The sequence below is a fragment of the Lepisma saccharinum genome, chromosome 5 (assembly GCF_977018435.1).
Source record: "Lepisma saccharinum chromosome 5, izLepSacc3.1, whole genome shotgun sequence".
In the NCBI taxonomy this organism is placed as follows: Eukaryota; Metazoa; Arthropoda; class Insecta; order Zygentoma; family Lepismatidae; genus Lepisma; species Lepisma saccharinum.
Window position 1 is genome coordinate 33,120,638 of NC_139233.1, and position 19,678 is coordinate 33,140,315.

At 38.8% G+C, this 19,678-nt stretch overlaps 1 protein-coding gene across 1 annotated transcript; it reads left to right on the forward strand.

The window, feature by feature from the left end:
• On the forward strand, nucleotides 1-15,960 carry LOC145987751 (uncharacterized). Its single transcript, XM_083122419.1, has 4 exons — nucleotides 1-30; nucleotides 6,920-7,191; nucleotides 8,187-10,015; nucleotides 15,768-15,960. The coding sequence occupies exons 1-3, from the start codon at nucleotides 25-27 to the stop codon at nucleotides 10,012-10,014; spliced, it is 2,106 nt and encodes a 701-aa protein (XP_082978545.1). The 5' UTR covers nucleotides 1-24; the 3' UTR covers nucleotide 10,015; nucleotides 15,768-15,960.
• The last annotated feature ends 3,718 nt before the right edge of the window (nucleotides 15,961-19,678 follow it).

The window sequence follows — 19,678 nt, forward strand, 5'->3', positions numbered from 1 at the left end:
TTTCACCTCTGGACGGAACACAATATGCTGGTGAGTAGCAGATCTTGTTTATGGTTAATTTAGCTTATTGATTACTGGCACAGCTTAGATTGATGGTGAATCGTGAGAGTTAGTTCCTTTAAGATTATTTGGCGGTGATATTTTACAAATTTACTTCCACGGTGCAAGTTAATTGAAGGGTGTCGTTGTATGCGGTACAGAATGTATTCCACTTAAGGATACCATATTTTCAGAAAATGAAACGGTACTTTAAAAAATTATCAACAGATAAGAGATTACGTAACAACGAATCTGAGGGTGGAATAAGTGAAATGTGATGATAGGAGGGGAGTTAAACTATGAAGCTGTAAATAAGTCTTGATATAGACCTATGCACATCTTGGGATTTATTCAGAAATTTATTTACATCTGCGGAGTAAGTGTAAATTTAGAAAACCAAAATGACCATAAATTGAATTTCTGGAAAAATAAAATAGGTGTTGAAGACATTTGAAGGGTGTTGAGAGTATGTTGATAAATTACTCCCCCCCCATGAAAAAAGTGAAATGATGTTGCAGTACAGGAAGTTGATTGATTGAGTTGGTGTTTTAAGTCCACTTTATGCACAGTAAGGCTAATCGGAACTGGACCTACAGTTTAAAGTGGAATCCGAACCATTATGTGCCTCCACCGGTTATCGAAACCGGGACCCCTTGATTACACTCAGTACAGGAAGTATTTCGCCTATTTGTAAGCCATTCTAAGTAGAGAAACAAACACAAAGTACGAGTTTGAACAATCACAAATTTAATTCTGTATTTCCCCTCCCAATTGTTAATCCGTAGAATTTAGTTTGTTTACGTTGAGTTTCTACCACGCTTGACTAATCGCGACGATGGGGATGAATGGATGTAGAAACAACCGCACATATACATGGACCACACAACGCAAGTTTCACAGAGGAATATATTGATTGTGAGTCCAAACGCTAAAGCATCGTAAGTTGTCCACGAATGTTGTCCAGAGTGCACACACACTACGTGGCTAATGAAAATTGTCAGGAGTGATTCTTATAAAGGAAAAATCAGAACAATGCCACGTTCCGACTGCAGTCACCAAATAAGTTGGCCGAGAGACTAAATGGACATATATATATGAAGTTCGTAATTCATATTCGCGATTATTTTAAATTTTTGCGGAACTGGACACTTTCCCTCAGATTTTACATCTGTTGGCTTTACGAAGAAAATAGCTTGTATGTAAAGTATGGATTTTTATGTAGTCAAAAACTGCCAAACAGACTATGTATATGAATATGTGAGAAATATCCCTGAAATGTGTAAAAAGTATGTTAAAATATCGTCCTGTGAGAACCAGAGGAACGTGGCTACAATTTATCAAATTTACAGGCGAGAGGAAATAATGTATTCTTAGGAATATGTCTGACTCTTAAAAGGAGTCAGTCAACTGGACATACGTGACTCCACCTTACAGCTAACCGTTAGAACCAGTGGCGGCGATTAGGAGGGTGAGGGGGGCAGTTGCCCCCTACTTTTCGTCACTTTTGCCCCTGAACTATGCTAAACCTTATCTACAAATGTAAATATACTGTCTTTGCCACCCCCCCCCAGTTTTGGCACCCTGCCCCCTCCCGGTTTTGGAACCCAATCGTCGCCACTGGTTACAAGTGAGATAGTCTGTAGTCTGTGGTCGTTTCTCGAGAATTCCACCAGGCCCACTACCTGAAACGTTGACCTGTGTTGACTATTCCTATAATAAGCAATGAGGAATATGGCATTGGTGGACAGCAAAATACATACTGTGTACTGATATCTGAGGTGTGATATTCATGACCTGAAATAAGATTAAGTGAAAGTGAGGCGACGGATCTGCGACAATCAGGTAAAAGTGACCAAACCATTGATTGGGTTTACTTTACTTCGCATTTCTGCCACTTTTGGCTAATCGCGAAGATATGGATGAGTAAATGATACGATGAAATTGACGAAGGGTCAGTCACAAAGAACACCCAGGCTCAGAAATTATAATTTGAATATTTGTCTTAAGAAAATCTCCATTGCTCAATGAATCCTAGAGAAATGGCACCGATACAGCATTTTATGTGAAAAAAAATATAAAGTCTAAAGGCAAAATGTAGATAAAATTCACGTATACCGGTATCAGTCACCTCCAATTTTGACAATTCACACTGAATTGTATCAAATCAATGTGCATCTTTACACCATACATGGATTCCATCCATTTTTATTACTTCCTAAAATTTGTATTATTACATTAGCAGCATTTATAATTAACCCATACAATATTTTATTCAAAACAATATTGGTGCATGTAGTAGCTTGATTTATACACGCCAACATGAAAAACACAAAAAGCAATACGTTTACATATTTGGCACCATCTGTTGCTGAGTTTTCGAGTTTTAACAATGTGAAAACTTTTGTGCACATCATTTTAAATATAAAATTAATGTACACTGGAATTTACAGAATTTTTTCCATCGAGCGGAAAGCAAACAATTCTCTCTCTGCCCCTCTTTCTCTTTCTCTCTCTCTCTCCTTCTGTTGCCCCAACGAAATCACCATTTGATTTTGAAACGATGTTGCGACAAACACATACTAGGAAACAAAGCACAGAGGTTAACGTTTTCAGCAAATTAAAAAAAAAGTGAAAATCTTAGAATTATTTTTCAAAATCTTAGTACACTTGTCAAACTCGGTGAAACTGTGTTTCACATTCTAAATTTTTGAAACATTGTCTCGTATAAACTGAAAGAACGTTTTCTTCTCGCTATATTCAACAGGTACGGAGATAATATCCAGTTGCTTATGCACAAGCAAATAACACATACAAATAAATAGCCCCAACAATTAAACTGGAATTTAGGAATCGCAGGCTCAATACTCGGAGAAGGCACATAATAATTCGAGCTCGCATTAAACTATAGGTCGCACATCGCGCTGCGACGCCAAGGGTCCCGGGTTCGAATCCCGCTCGGGCTTGGTTGTTTGTGAATGTCCATTCATCAATTTCATAATTTCATCACTCGTCCGCAAATTAGCCAAGAGGCACAAAACACGAAGTAAAATAAACTAAATCAATCAATCAATCATAAGCTGTAGGTCCAGTCCCAATTAGCCGATCTGTACATAAAGAGGACTTAAAAACTCATACAAACTATATAAACTGCATTAAACATCTAAATAACTACAATTTTAGGTCTGCAATTATGGAAAGTGGATGTTATGTATGATTTCATGACTAAATATTCAAGTGCTGCTTGAACATGTATAAAAATTGGGATAAAACAGGAAAGGCTTTTAGACTGCCATTTTATAAATATGGATACTGTTTTATTTGTATTTATTTTTATGCAAAGAGAGGCAAATCCGGATTAGACCTACAGCTTGAAGTGATATCCCAACCACTATGTGCCTTCACCGGCTATCGAACGAGGAACCACTTCACTACAAGGCTTTTGGATTTGATTGAATTGGGTTGGTGTTCTAAGTCCACTTTATACACAGTAAGGCTAATCAGGACTGGACCTACGGTTTAAAGTGGGATCCGAACCACTATGTGCCTCTACTGGGCATCGAATCCGGGGCCCCTTGCTTACAAGGCAGCGACGCAACCACTGAGCCATCGGGGAGGCCCTATTACACTTTTCTAATATGTTTACAGTGAATACCACAAGATTCTCCGGACTATAAGACGCACATTTTATGATGGATATTTACAATTTACAAGGGCTGTTCAATAAAGAATGATCATAATTTTGTGATAACAACATACCCTCACCCATCGTCCAAATTTTTATGGTCCTTTTTAAAGTAGTCCCCATGCGATGCATTGCACCTGTCCCACCTTTTTTTCCATTCTTCAAAACATGCTGGAAGCCATGTTTTGATAGGTCCTTCAAAATCGCCTCCGCTGGCTTCACCACTGCTTCTGATGATGGAAGACGCTTTCCACGAAGGTGTTCTTCACAATAGGGAATAAAAAATATCAGAAGAGGCTCGATCTGGGCTGTAAGTGGGGATGAGGAACACATGTCTCATTTTGTTTGGCGAGATATACAGTAACAACATCTGCGATGTGCGGGCGAGCATTATCGTGGTGCGACATCCAACCTGATTCATTCAAATGTGGCCTTTTGCGATTGATATGGACTTGGAGAATTTTCAGTACATCCCTATAGTATGCTCCGGTTACAGTTGTATGTGCTGGTACGGCATGCTGATACACCATTCCCTGAATATCGAAAAATGAAATGACCATAACTTTCCCAGCAGAGGGCACCACTTTTTTTTCTTTCTTTGGTGTTGGTGATGACGGAGATTTCCACAGAGAGCTTTGCTGTTTGCTCTCTGGATCGTAATAGTGTAGTCAAGTTTAATCTGCAATGATAACCTTCGAGAAACACCTCATCTTCCTGTAACATCGCTTCAACTGCGAACAAACCTGCACGCGAACGTCCTGTTGTTCGGGTATGAGGCGTAGGCGATACTGAACGTGTCTGAACTTGCATGGCTGCCACTGACGTACTACTGGCAATAAATAATTGAAACTCTTACCATATATCCATTACACATTAAGTTAACAATGCAACATAAAATTAAATTTGTATACGTACAATATACATCATGAGAATAAGAAATTTATGATCATTCTTTATTGAACAGCCCTCGTATATGTATCCACATACATGTGTATATATACGTATAATCACTTTATTCTCAACTCACTCACCGGTACAAGAAACACTCATGGCACTTCATTTTCGCATTCTTTGGCTCTTAGCGCTTGCTTCACTGTAATCTTTACAGTCCATGAGATGCCAATTCTTATCCTCTGTGTCCAATTCAGGCAATTTGGTTGCGGAAGTACGAAAAGGTTAATTTTTTGTTCGAGTGTTATCAACTGATGTTCTTGCTTCTGCCAATCACGAATAGTTTCCTTAGTTGGTGGCTCGGAATGTCCTTCTGCTGTCCTATTAGCACGCATGTTTGCATATTGCACCACTTCTAATTTATATGAAAATACAGCATGAGAATCTCTTCCGTACAGACGGTATTGTACAGACATTTACTGTAGCACTAAAAGCTCGAACACCAAATGCTACTGTCAAGTAGCGTACACATTTACGCATATCCGCTGCTCATAACAGAAGACAGAAAATGTGACTTAAGGGTGCAAGCAGTAGCTTTCTCTGCCTACATTTCTTAAAAGGGCATTTATCCTTGTAGCCTGACTTTGGGATTTCGTTAGCTCGTACATTGACGGAAATTCTGATAATAAGTTACAGTTCAATTTCAGGCATTATTTTTCAAAGAAAAATGAGTCTTCAGGTCCGAAAAACACGGTAGATGTTTGTAACCATGTAATCACTCTTGGCTTAGTCTTGTACATAACTTTGTATAAAGTTGAATGAAAGATATTTATTATAATATATTTAGGCTAATGAATTATATGTCAAAAGCCACTTGAAACACAGTATATTGTACAAAAAGACACAATTCAATGATAAATTAGCATAGAAAATGGCTTATAAAACTTCTATATAGTGCAGAAAAATATTTTAAATGATAAGAACTGTTGAACAAAATGGGGATATGCATTATGTCATCTATAGTTCATTTGCTGGTGCAACAGGTCACTCTCCCACTTGCCAGCCCCCGAAAACGTATGCATCATGTATGGTATTAAGGAGAATAAATATGACCGCCTCCTAGAAAATACAGTATGTATTCAATCCCCATTCATTCTTTTTGTTACTGTGGTTGTATTGTCGCTCCTACATGCCAAGAATCACAGCACAATCATCCATGGAATATCATACTTCAGGTCACCAATATCTTGTGGTCAAATCAACAACAACAGAAAGTAACACATTATGTCCCATTTGACTTACTACCTTTGCATTTTGTCCCGAGGCTTAAGGGGTACCCAAAGGTTGTTGTCAAGCGGGTGAGCGTTGTTATCACATTTAGTATGCCTTAAATGTTTTATAAAATTCATGTCTTTGTCTTTTATTTTTGTTTGTTGGGTGGCACTAAAGGAGCGGACTGGTAGACCAAACGGAGGGAGGGAAGGGGGTTCTGTCTCACCTTCCACTCTGGCGCTCCCATTGCTGCCTTTCTACATTTTGTGAGTTGCACAAAGTTGGAGTTAGCTTTGTGCAGAATTCCATGGGTGGTGTGTGTCATATTTTATATTTTTCACACACACATACTATTTGCTGACACTATGTTGCTTGTTCGTGATAGCATTTTTTTTTCAGACAATACGTTGCTTGTTGGTAAAAGCAATCTCTTGTTTTGCAGACACTACGTTGCTTGTTGGTAACAGCAATCTCTTGTCTTGCAGACTACGTTGTTGTTGGTAACAGGAATCTCTTGTTTTGCAGGCACTACGTTGCTTGTTGGTAACAGAAATCTCTTGTTTTGCAGGCACTACGTTGCTTGTTGGTAACAGCAATCTCTTGTTTTGCAGACAATACATTGCTTGTTGGTAACAGCAATATCTTGTTTGCAGACAATACTTTGCTTGTTGATAATAACAATCTCTTGTATTACAGACAATGCTTTGCTTGTTGGTAACCAATCTCTTGTATTGCAGGCACTACGTTGCTTGTTGGTAACAGCAATATCTTGTTTCGCAGACAATACTTTGCTTGTTGGTAATAGCAATCTCTTGTATTACAGACAATGCTTTGCTTGTTGGTAATCAATCTCTGGTATTGCAGGCACTACGTTGCTTGTTGGTAACAGCAATATCTTGTTTTGCAGACACTACGTTAGTTGTTGGTAACAGCAATCTCTTGTTTTACAGACACTATGTTAGTTGTTCGTAAAAGCAATTCTTCTTTTGCAGACATTACGTTGCTTGTTCCTAATAGTGATCTATTCTATTCCAGGCACTATGTTGCCTGCTGGCAACTGCGGTATCCAACGGGCAGGCGACAATTGTGTCGCTGGGCGACATGGTTGGTTTGGCTCACATGCTGCACCGCTTTAACGACATGTACAACCCCTTTTCGCAGTTCAGCAACTTCCCATTTCCACCGGTGCCTCCTCCGCCCCCTCCTCCGATAAGGGGGCCAGGAGATCCACAGCAGTTTCCAGGACAGTTCCCCACCGGACAATATCCTGTAGGGAATCAGGGTCAGGCTGGAGGATTTCCACGCGGGTAAGTTTTAGATATTTTCTCTCTCTCTTGAGGAAGAAGTGCTATTTCTTTTGAAAATAGTTCATGTATATGAAGTTCACGACACAAGAGGTTTATTATACTCATGTATCAATATGTGTAATTCTATATATTCCATAATAATAATAACATACAGCATCAGATAATCTTTGTTAATATAGATTTGGCACTTTTTACAATATTTTTTCATATTCTTTGTACTTTCATTGAAGTTCTTTGAACATCTTACACATATTCTGAATGGTTGCTGTACTTGTAGATATCGTTTGAATTCTTCTCGTGTTTTGTATGAAACTTAGACACCAATTTCTGATAGTGGGTGTGTGGAATATTTTTTTTTATATTTATATACGTATATGCTGAAAACGGAATTTAAGTATTCAAACAAGTGTTATCGGGTTAACAACCAGGTTTTATCGGTTATAACGTCCATCGTTTCGAGCGCAATGCGACATTCCCTGTTGATGAGACTAATATATGCGCTCGAAAAGTTGGACACTAATGCCGATTTAAACTTGCTGGTAACGAAAGAACACTTTTTCGAATCACATCATTAGGAAAGATACAATTCCGATTAAGTATTAATTAGTGTTTCATATGAACACAATTAGGACGAGCACGGCCTAATTTTAATCTTGGAAGCTTACTATGCAACTTTGATCGGAATTAGAATTATTTTGGATGCATCCAAATTTCCTCCGTGCTTTGCCTATTCGATTTGTGTACCTCTGGAGTTTGCAATTTGCTTCAAATGTACCGCCTAGATTTTTCGCAGCTTGTATCTTTTGTTTTAAAGTCACTGATGGCGAAACAAAGTTCCTTACACAAATCAGTAGCCTATTTGAGAATTTGCTTGAGACTACTAACGTCACATAACACATATGATCTTAACTAGTACTTATGCTTCAAAATTGACATAATCTATTATACTTGTGAATTATTTATGTCCATCTAATGCCATTACATTGGTCTTACAGATTACCCTATCAACCTGGTCGTCCAATGGGCTTTGGACCATATGCTCCATACGCTCCATATGCCCCATACGCTCCATATGCCTACCGTTACGGGTACGGTAACATACGAGGACCACCATTCCAAAGACCATTCCGACCTCGTCCCGGACTAGGACCGGGACGTTTCCCCATAGGTTTCGGCCGAGGACCAGGTCCTATGCCGTTCCTTCGCGGAGGCGGGAACAACCTTGACGTCCTCCAAGCGTCGCAGCTAGCGAGCCTCAACGGCGTCGGGTACGCCAACCAGTTTACTTACGCCGGAGGAGGCGTCGGCGACGTGTCGTCGCTCGACACGCCATCTACTTTTGGAGATTTCGACGCCGAAAACTTCAGCAGTAGCAGCATCGGCAACCACGTTCTAGAAGGCGCAAGCTCAAACGGTAAGATAACCGGCAAAACCTCATTGGGCTCCCAGTCGCTTAGCGGCGGCAGCATGTACAATGATATTACCTTCGACGGCAACATGCAAACCTACGATTACGCCCCAACTTTTGGTTACGCAACAATGCTCAGACTGAGCTCGTTAATGTCGCAAAGGCATGGCGGGAAGATTTCAGGGAGGGGAAAAGTACCTGGCAGGTACAAGGAGACCGACAATGGGTTTTTCGTCATCCAAGCATCACCTGTAATGCAAGCTCCCGGAGAGGCAGAAGGTGACTCCCAAAAGCAGGAAAATAACATACGGATCCAGAAAGACCAAAGTGGTTATTTCAGGAATTACAATAATGTTCTTCAAAACGGGTACGACTCAAAGAAGTACATTAATGGAGCCAGGAGTCAAACTAGAGCACAAGTTCAAACGGCAAGCGGGAATGCAGTTGAAACAAGTCCTCATAATAATCTCTACCTGGTGCTTTCAGGGCAAAGCAACGAGAAGAACCCAAACACCTACGTGTTATTGAAGCCTCAATCCGAGCAAGAATTTAACATAATGCCAAGCACTCAGCAACATGATCAAACACACCAGCACATACACCAACAGACCGCACACTATATGCATCAGAACACAAACCATCAAGTACGACCACAAACTTACCAACAGATCAGTTCACAGAAGTTCGGGCAAGGAACAAACCAGTACAACAACCAGCAATCACCACATAGTTACAACAGCAGAGGAAACACACAACAGCCAACGTACGCTACACACTCCCTCCAAGGTGGAGAAAGTCACAGTATTACCACGAGGTACCACAACAACACTGGCTTTGTCCCAATGCCCAACCCAAACAGTATTTACTACAGTTCAAGCACTAGCACCCCATTCGTTCCCATGACATCCCAGTTGAGCAGCTACAGAAATACCGAACAATACACAGTACCTGAAACAAACAGACAATATGTTGCTCAAGAAGCGAACAAGCATGATAACGTTAACGGTTTCTATCCCATTCCGAATCCAACCTATAGCACGTTCGACAGTCAACCGCAACTACCAAGTACATACAAACCTCAACGCAAAAATCCGCAATACCACAGCGTGAACAATACCTCTACGCGCGGTGTAAACGGGTACTATTCCAGTGATCAATACGATCGTGGGAAAGACTACAGTGAGGAAATTACTAGTGAAATCAGTAGTAGTGCACAAAAAGGAAGACTGTTCACCAAGCCTGAAAACAGGCCACCCCTTCGGCGGAAGAAGACGAAGAGTAGAAGTGGCAGTCGTGACTCGTCAGAAGCCAAAGAGATCAAGAAGAGGAACGTGGAAAATATAAGTCTCGACGATACCAAAGAACACGAGGATGCGTCAGATTACTCACACATTGAAACGACTGTAGAAAGATGAGGTAAGATAATACCTGCAGATGGACTTTGTACTTCTGAAATTCTACTGTTCGATGACTAAGAACTGAGCAAGCTCTCTGTGAGACCAACAGAAGACGTACACGTTGTATGAATCATCATTGTGATAAGAGCTGAACAATAATGCTAAAAGTACGAGAAATTTAAGGTCTCGTCTTTATATTAATTGCCATTCTAATACAAACTGTATGCAGTTTATGCTGTTTTGAAGTGAAGAATATTAGCTGGTGGATCTCTGGTCGAGCCTTGGGGTTAGCATGTAAGAATCAGACAGTACTTTGCGGAAATTTTGCTAACCGGGGGATACCATCGCTCCTTACTTCGACCACTATTTGAAAAATGTCTATACTAAAGATATTTTAAGATAGATTTAGCTGTCATCGGTGGTGTTTACACTAAACGTCAACGCACCTAGTTAGTATCCACTGCAACAGCAGCTGCTTGTTCCCATTATCAACTCTCAACTGCACATATCAGTAAGCAAGGTGCACTGGAACTTGACTCCATGTAACTCACACTGTACCACAGATATGAAGGGTAGACCCCCTTTTCGGAGTGGATATGTTAGAGCGCTACGACGCCAGAGGTTCCGGGTTCGAATCCCGGGCTGGACATGGGCGTTCTTTGTGAGCGTGCCTTCATCACTCATCCTCATCGTCGGGAGATATTAGCATTAAAATAGCTATAGGGTAATCGTATGGTGAATTTAAACTCAAGTTAGCCAAAAGTAACAGAAAAACGACGCTAAATAACACAATTAAAAAATACAGAGATTTGATATAAAAGTGGAAGACTTGCAGTGTTTCCATATCAGAACAATCCCAAGTTTTAAAACTCTCCGATCCGAAGAGTTTACGAGAGTACTGGGAACTAGATCAATGCCAATAAAAAAACAGTACTCTTTGGAGCCAAGAAGTTACTCGGAATAGCTCAGATCTAGAAACACTGCAAATCTTCTGTTGGTGCTTAGTGTCGCGGAATACAGCTACATATTGACTACTATGGGCTTTGTATCTTACCAGAATTTTCAGCGATAAGAGATTGTTCAAGCCTTGCACAATGATGGTCATATTGACGTGTGGAGAGAATGCAAAATGGACCTTATTGACAAAGTACATTCGTCACGAACGATGTCGTTGATGAGACTTATTCACTATGAACTTGGAAGAAAACTATGACTCGTGACTGGACTAGTCATTAACTGACTCTTTGTGAACTCTATCCAGGTTCTATTTAGACAACCTGTACGACGTTCGTTAATAGGAAACTGACATTTGGAAGGACTTTAGTTGCATGCGAAGAACATGATGGACAAGCAAACACTTCTAACGCTATACTAAAAACTTTCAACTCTACCACGAATCTTACTGCCTTATCGCACTGAGTAACGACTAGTGCTTTCCTTCTACTATCATATACGTGATATACCATTTCATTCCAATATGACATATTGACTGGGAAGACATTGGGATGACATGAATTATTATCAAATATTACTAATAACTGACGCTACTAGTACCTTTAGATCTCCTTCTGTAGTGTCTGTCCAACTTCAAAACTAGATTATTGTAGGTTTATGCGTATGTATGTGCTGTAGAGTGAGATTATACTGTAAATTTCTTGAACTAAACGTACCAAGAATGGACACAAGATACTCGCAGAAGTACAGTAGTTGTTTGGACATTACAATGATTGCATTATTCAGACAAATGAAACTCATTGTTAACAATTAAGTTGTGCTCGTGAAGATAACTCAAATTATTTTACAGATTTTTAATTTAAAGAGTGAGATTTGCATGTTTACTTCCAAGAGTATATCATGTGTTCTCTCTTAACTGTTTAGTTTTTATGCTTGTGTGTGGTATAAAATTGATATATCATGAACAAACAGGTTAACTCTTAAGTATTATTCATACAGCATGTATGTTTTGCAGAATTCTTCTACTGTGAATATTTTATAACATGTAGGCATACTTTTAAATTTAATATAAGTTATTTGTAGGTTCCTGTAATTCCATTTCTTCAGGTATGATCATTGAATATTATTCTTACAGGGATATTAAAATGAGGGTATATTACTTTTCAGGAGAGGTTCATAATATAAATTATAGAAATGTTAAAATTCCTTAATTGCTTACGTACTAATTTCCACAGTTTAGAAGGATATGTTTATCTGGTTTTCTAGTATTGGAGTTTCAAAATTGTGATATGAATTTCACAAGACATAACAATCGTAAGAGTCTTAATCAAGACACGAAGACACATGTTTAATTTTTATTGATTCAAACATGACGAACATACACGGCAATTTTGTCAGAAGTTATATTCAAACCTATTTTCTGAACATATAAACGTTTCGTTGAGACATACGCGCAGCAAAATAATATTTGCGGGTATGATAAAAGAAACTAAATTACACTTGAGAATATACAAAAATATACAAATGCAACTTTATTTCTGCCATGTTTAAGACCAGGTCTACAATTAGGAATACGAACTGCTGAAATGTGCCTCAAACGTAAAACCAACCCGGAACCCCGAACTGATACATTTCCAATAGACTAAATCGACAGTGGCGTGTCTGGGAAGTTTGTAAGGGAGTGGTGAGGATAGGAAAGGAGGATTCACAGAATCCCTTGGGAAGGACAAGACAAAGATGAAATTACAATATTAAGAAGGGAGTGAAGGAAACTGGTGAGGATAGTAAAGAGTTGATTGACTTTGACTAGAATAGAGATATATTAGGTTTGGATTTAACGATGGCTTGGGAGTGTAAAGGCCAGTTTGGAAAATTGGTTTGAAAAAGTGATATACTTGAAACATGATAAAACTATTAGAAAATATAACAAGCCATCTGGCCTAACGTGGTCTAGAAATTATAGCTGGAAGGGGTGGTTAATCGTGACAGATTGAAAACATATATCTTATATTCTTAGATTATGCAATTTTTCCTGCATCGGGCGCTACGTTATGACCTTTCTACGTTGCATTGGTATGTGCGTTGCTATCCTGCCACTCTTGGTTAATCGCAACTATAAGGATGAGTGATGATTAGACTAAATTAATGAAAGGACACTCACGAGTCTCTGGCCGGGACTCGAACAGGGAACTTGGGTGACGATATCTAAAGTCTAGAAGTCAAGGCGCTCAGTCCCAGCTCTACCCTCCATGACCTTGTTTGCTAGCGATGCTATTGTCCTTGAAGCAAAAAAAGGTGAAATCCTAATAATACAAGAATCGCCTGTCTTTACCAACAATACATCGCGCTCTGACGCCTCGAAACAACAATAAAAACGCTCACTGGTATCAATTTCGTATTGTTTCGGAATCAGCTTTCGCTTCAAACAAGGCGTTTCCCAAGAATTCGCGGTATAACGTTGTGACACGTGCCGTGGTCACGGTCGAAACACGTGAAGACTAATTGCTTTCACAGCTCACGGAGTGGAGCCTCCATGTGCTGTGTAGGGTTTTTAGAAACGCTTCCGAACGAACGTGAACAATTAGAGTAATGATAGGTGGCAGAAAGTGCACAAGCCAGTGAACAATCTCTTGTGAAGATAAGTAATGTCTAAGACACATCCATTTTTTTATTTTTGTTTTACATTTTCTCTCTCTAGAATGCCAGAGCGTGATGAGAGGGCTTTTGGGACAGTTCAATCCCCATACTATGTAATAATATAAACTTCCTTAAGCGCTTTAAATTCACTCTAGTGACAAGAGATAGTGCGAGGACTTGCATGTAGAATAATTTGACAGCTAATTTGATTAAGTATGAAAGTGACGTAAAAGACACATCACATAGTTCAGAATTTTACAAATCACTCTGGATCCAGAAATGTCGGTACCGGAATCGGGGAAAATAACCAGTCACAATGTCTATCTCGAAAAATCCTCTTCCCTATTTTCGGGATCCAGAACAGTCAGGCAGTTTCTAATGGCGTTGAAATGGTTTAATTCTCAGTTTTCTGCAAAATTTGTTGAATATTTCTTCGAATATGCAATTTTGATTCCATAAATTCGAAAACGAATTCTTCGGGGAGAAATACGAGTATGCAGAACTCGAATATTTCCATACATGCATAAGCGTGTGTTAACAAATGTACCAACGCCCCTGCTCAAATTGATATTGGGTATATTTGTTATCAAAGTATGTCGAATCAATACTCGATGCATCTCCATTAGATAGGGATTTGTATTCTAACAACTTAGCCTAACATCTCACTGTTTATGACACAATTAGTTCACCATCTTGAAGGGGATCTATCTCATGTTATCCATATCAATAACATAGAATAACATTATGCTAGTGACTTCGCCAACACTACCCTACATATCCACTTACGGATGTTTCAAAATTTTCAACTTAATTCAGCGTTTACGATGTGGAAAACATAATCCAAGTTTTTTGCTATCTGGCAAGTTGCACATTAAATAGGTAGAAGTGGTTGAAGATGACGTCATTTTACAGAACGCGGACCAAGTAAAAAAACAAACAAAAAAACTCACACGACCTTTGAGGGTTAAATAATAGGAGCCTCCTCGATGGCCTAGGGGTCCCGGTTTTGAAACCCGGTGGGGCACATAGCGGTTCGTGTAAAAATTGTAGGTCCACTCCCGATTAACCTTTCTGTGCATAAATTGGACTTAAAAACAAACTCAACCTCAAGTTCAAGGTAAATTGATGTTTCTTTCGTAATAATATCCATATTGCTGCCAATTTACAGAGCTGTTCATTTATTTAGAACTTTTCGGATATTACTGTTGGACAGGCGTTCGCCATTTCCCGGCAAGCAATAATTTTGATCATAGAGACCACTTCTTGGAGTCTTGCGTACAGTCTGCATGAGTATGTTCCAACAACAATCCAGCAAGTTCACATACAGGTAATAAAATATTTTCATAAATTGAATCATTAAACATCCGCGAAATTTTTGAACAACCCTCGTATGTTAACTTGCAACACTATTGTGCAAAACCATTTAAGGTTTTGTAAGGAAATTTTTAATGTCAGTCTCCAAATATTCTCTTGGGGAAAATGCGTGCTGGCCCATAGGCAAAGGCGAACTTGCCGTTCGAGCTTCACCAATTGACAATATTTTTGGCCCACTTCAACTTAACATTATACAAATGGGACACAATTGGCTAGCATTGTGAAATTTAGTAGAAAGTACAACACATGCCAAATTTGTTACCAAATTTTGAAAAACTATTGTTTAATATTAAGTGTTTGTCGAGTAGTATTCTGAAAGACAGCGTCTTATCGGTAAAGAATAACAACACGAGATTATTTTTTTAAAAAAACGGATGTGGTTTCTAAAAGAAAATTGAAATACATAAAAAATTAAAATAAAGAATTGTCATGCTAAAAAAAATAAAAATGCTTGCAAAAATGGTATTTCAAAATATTTTGACGGTTGTTACGTTTTATGAAGTTAATTCTGCATAGCATAGCTTGAGCCAGCCTGCCGAACGCCCTACTGGGCTTAGCTCCTACGCACCTTCCTGAGGGACCAACAATAACCCCTCCCAAGGCTTAATTGCCTATCTTTGTTCTCGCAGTTACCACGAAAGTACGTCTCTGACACTTCTGCTTTCTAACGACCTACTGGGAGTCAACGCAGAAATGTTGAAAATTGTAATTTTACATTTAAACATGCGAATGCGAACAGAAAAAAAGAACAATCGGACAATTGTTGAGAAGAAAGCTCTGCTCTGTTGTTTTTTCTTTCTTTCCAGATGAAAATGTCATTGCAGTTTCAGAAGAGTGACTTCTCCAGCTGGAGGCTCCAGTGGGCATTCCAGGGAACCACGCCGCGCTCAATTTTGTGTCATTGCTCCAAGTGCTCAACCTCCATAACCCACATTGTTCATCGTAGTGTAAATATGTTATTGTTATTAAAATTGACCAAGTGTTGATTGTTTTTTGCTACCTTTTGACTGTTATTTCAACACCTCACTTACATGTTTAGCTACCTTGAATTCTCAGACAATAATGCTGGCTCGACACTGGCGTATGCAGATGGGGGCTGATGGTGCTACAGCCGTCTCCGAAATTTTGAGAAAATCAACATTTTCAAATAAAAGCAGTAGAGAATTCAGGGAAAATTAGAGTGGTAAATTCAACCCCCCTAAATATACCCCCCGTTGTCATTTTTATTTTTAAGAGTGTAAAGATCTAAATATACGGAATATTTTATTCTGTACACCCCCTTATAAAGCAGCCAGTGGCGAGCTCAAGGGGGTGTTGGTCATAGTCCCACTATCTTTTTATCCAGTATTCCAGTAACGTCGAAGACAGAAAAATATGTCAAAATGAGGGCTGAATACTAAAAAAAGTATCCGTGCCCCTCTATTTCGAAAATCCTTGTCACGCCACTAAAATCTGCTATGTAGCTTGGTGATCTAGCGTGTACAGTGGTTTACTTTCGTTCTTGCCACCGGTTACTGTACAACGACATCGTGTATCATCATTCTCAAGTCTTCGCGATCAGCCAAAGAGTGGTAGAAAAGAGAGGCTAAAGGAACCCAAGTACAAGATGACGTCATTGTTGCTGTACACACACCTGGAGGTTCGCATTGCCCTTGCCAACATTTTTCATGTTATCTTTCCGACATCATCTTCCATACTTAAATCATCACTGTATACCTATGCAAACTGCAAACTGCGATGGTTTTGGTGTTAATAAAATGTTTGTATCTTGAAAATCAACGACGCTACACGTATTAAAAAAGAAAACATGCGTTCTTCTTGCGGCACCTTGTATAACAACAAATAAAACAAATCACCATTTCTAGAGCGTTTAAATCTTCAATACCCTATAAAGGATGTCCCAATAAGAGTGACGGATTTAATATGCTTAAGAAAATACTGTATATTTACAAAATGACAATTTTTTACATCATTACAACAGGTAAATGTTCCGATTTAAGAATGAAAGATGACAGCCGGCATATGCCTCCCCGACTACATCGAGAGCGCGGTGTTTTAATGTCTGCTGTCGAAGCTGTTTCCACAAATTTTTTGATCAAGTTGCGAAATGTACTCTCTCACTTTCACGTCCAAGGATTGTACGAAGCTTCCTAACACTCTCTGCATAACACTCCCTATTCTTGTAATGATTTTTCTCTATCAAAACTCGTCATTCCTTTGTTTAACGCTCCATGTCAACTAAGCTGCAACAATCACTGATAACGAAGCTTGTAAGAACAGTGTTACCAAACCAACCACAAGACATGTTGCGAAAATCAAACTTTGCATTCTTAAATCGGAACATTTAGCCGTTGTAATGATGTAAAAAAAAAATTGTCACTTTGTAAATATACAGTATTTTCTTAAGCATATTAAATCCGTCGCTCTTATTGGGACACCCCAATGTCATGGAGAACATTGTTTGGTTGAAATTGATCGTAAAAATGATCGGCTAAATGCTCAGCCTGCCTCTGGAGTTTATTATTACATCAGAGCTGTGTCTATTATGAAATTAGCTTTATAAAGGCTAAAATACAAAATCTGGTGCACTCACAAACCTAACGATTAACAGATAATGTCAATATAAATAAACTTGTCAGCCTCTCTGTGAATCAAAAATTTCCTGTAAATATTTCGAACACAAGAATGTCAAAATCATAAATTTTCTACAATTGAAAAAAGGTAAAAAGGTAAAGTATTCCCCTGTGCATAGCACCACGCCATGAAGGCGTATAGGGGGTGTGGAGGTAACGCCCCACACTTTCTTGATCCGGTCATGAGTGGGGGTGATGTGATCAGCATCACGCCCCTGACCGCCTTTACCCCCCAGGGTTTCCCCCAGGTACCCATGTTATTCGACGCTGGGTGGGCGCCGGGGCCGCTTCCAACCTTAGAAAAGTTCCCGGATTTGAACCGGCCGGGGATCGAAACCGGGACCTTGAGCATGGTAGTCAGACGCGTTACCGACTTTTTTTTTTTTTTTAACAAAATTTTATTTTATCAGCATATATACAAAATATCTCTGTTTTCTTACATAAATTCTGTTAAAGTATTGTATAGAATTTTTAACATAGTAAGTATTATAGTAAGAGTCCCATTTTGGCTATCTGATACAATATTTTTGGCGTAAACATGCATTTGTACCTGTAATATAAATATACATTTCTTCATATATTTAATACCTGTTTACACTTTCACACCACAAGTACATAATTATTGTTTTCTAAACAACACTGAGGTAGTTTCCAAAATACTCATACATTTTTGGATATTGTAACATTTTCCATCTAGTTCTTTTTAAATACTGTGTGAACAAAATGCTATTGCTCTCATACTTTTTACAAAATACATAATATATTGTATTAGCTATTAACCAAATTACTGCATTGTTTTTCTTTTCTGGAAAATATTTGAAATCTGGTCTTGTACACATCGACGGTTGAAAGTATTGGGGTGATGTTCGACATATTTGTCCTAGATATGTCGTTAGGCATTTCCAAATTTCCTGTACTCCATTACATGTTACTATTCTATGCTCAATGGTGTCTATCTCTCCACATATGTTGCATTTATCAGTTGTTAGTCTATTGATATTATGTAAGCGTTCATTAGTTGGTATAATATCATGTATTACATTGTACCAAACACTATACACTGATGTATCCAGAAATTTCTTATTTAAATTTTTCCAAATATTTTGCCATCTGTTATTGGGAAAATGTTTTTCAATGCGGTGAGTTGGTATCTGCAACTGTTTGTGAAACAGTGTATACAAGTATTGAGAGAGTTTTACATCTTCACCTTTTGGCGGAAGCACCACATAACTGAATTCTTGCATCAAACTTCGGAGATATAACGGTCCGTTTTTCAATCTCCGTAGATCCGGCGGATTTTGGGGTGGAAATTCCTCCGTCCATAACTGTATCCATAATGATGTAATGGAATCTTCGATGCCATAGAGCGTATAGGATCTTGCCAGGAATAGGGATTTGCATTTGATCTCAATATTTGTGAGCTCCAATCCTCCTTTTAGTTTCATTTGCCATAGATTGGATAGTGGTATTCGAAAAAAATGGCTATACCACATAAACCAACCAATTGCTGAATTCATTATTCTGAGGTATTTTTGATTGATTGGGATCACTTGGGCCGTATAGTTTAATTTACTAAACATATATGTTTGCAAAAACCACACTCGTTGTATCATGTTCAACTGTCTGCTTCGCATTTTATAACATTGTATGCGAATGTCTCTCGCTATCTTTTGCCAATTGGATTCTAACATTTGTTCCTCGTCCCTGTGAAAAATTATTCCTAATATTTTAATTTCCTGTACATATGGGATCCCTATATCTGGATATTTTTGATCCCATGTGCCAAAGGGTAGCGCCTTTGATTTTTCCATATTTATTTTGGCCCCACTAGCACGGCAGTATATATGTATCGCTGCCATCATTTTTTGCATTTGCTCGTTTGTGGTGATACAAGCGGATAAATCATCTGCAAAAGCAAACACTTGGTTTTCCTTAAAGGCGTGTATCGCGTCGGGAGTAGTTTTCCTGATATATTGCAGCAAAGGATCCAGGGTTAAAGCAAACAAGAGCATACTTAGTGGACATCCTTGCCGAATTGATCTTGTTATATTTATTGGGGACGACAGGAATCCATTGACCATTAT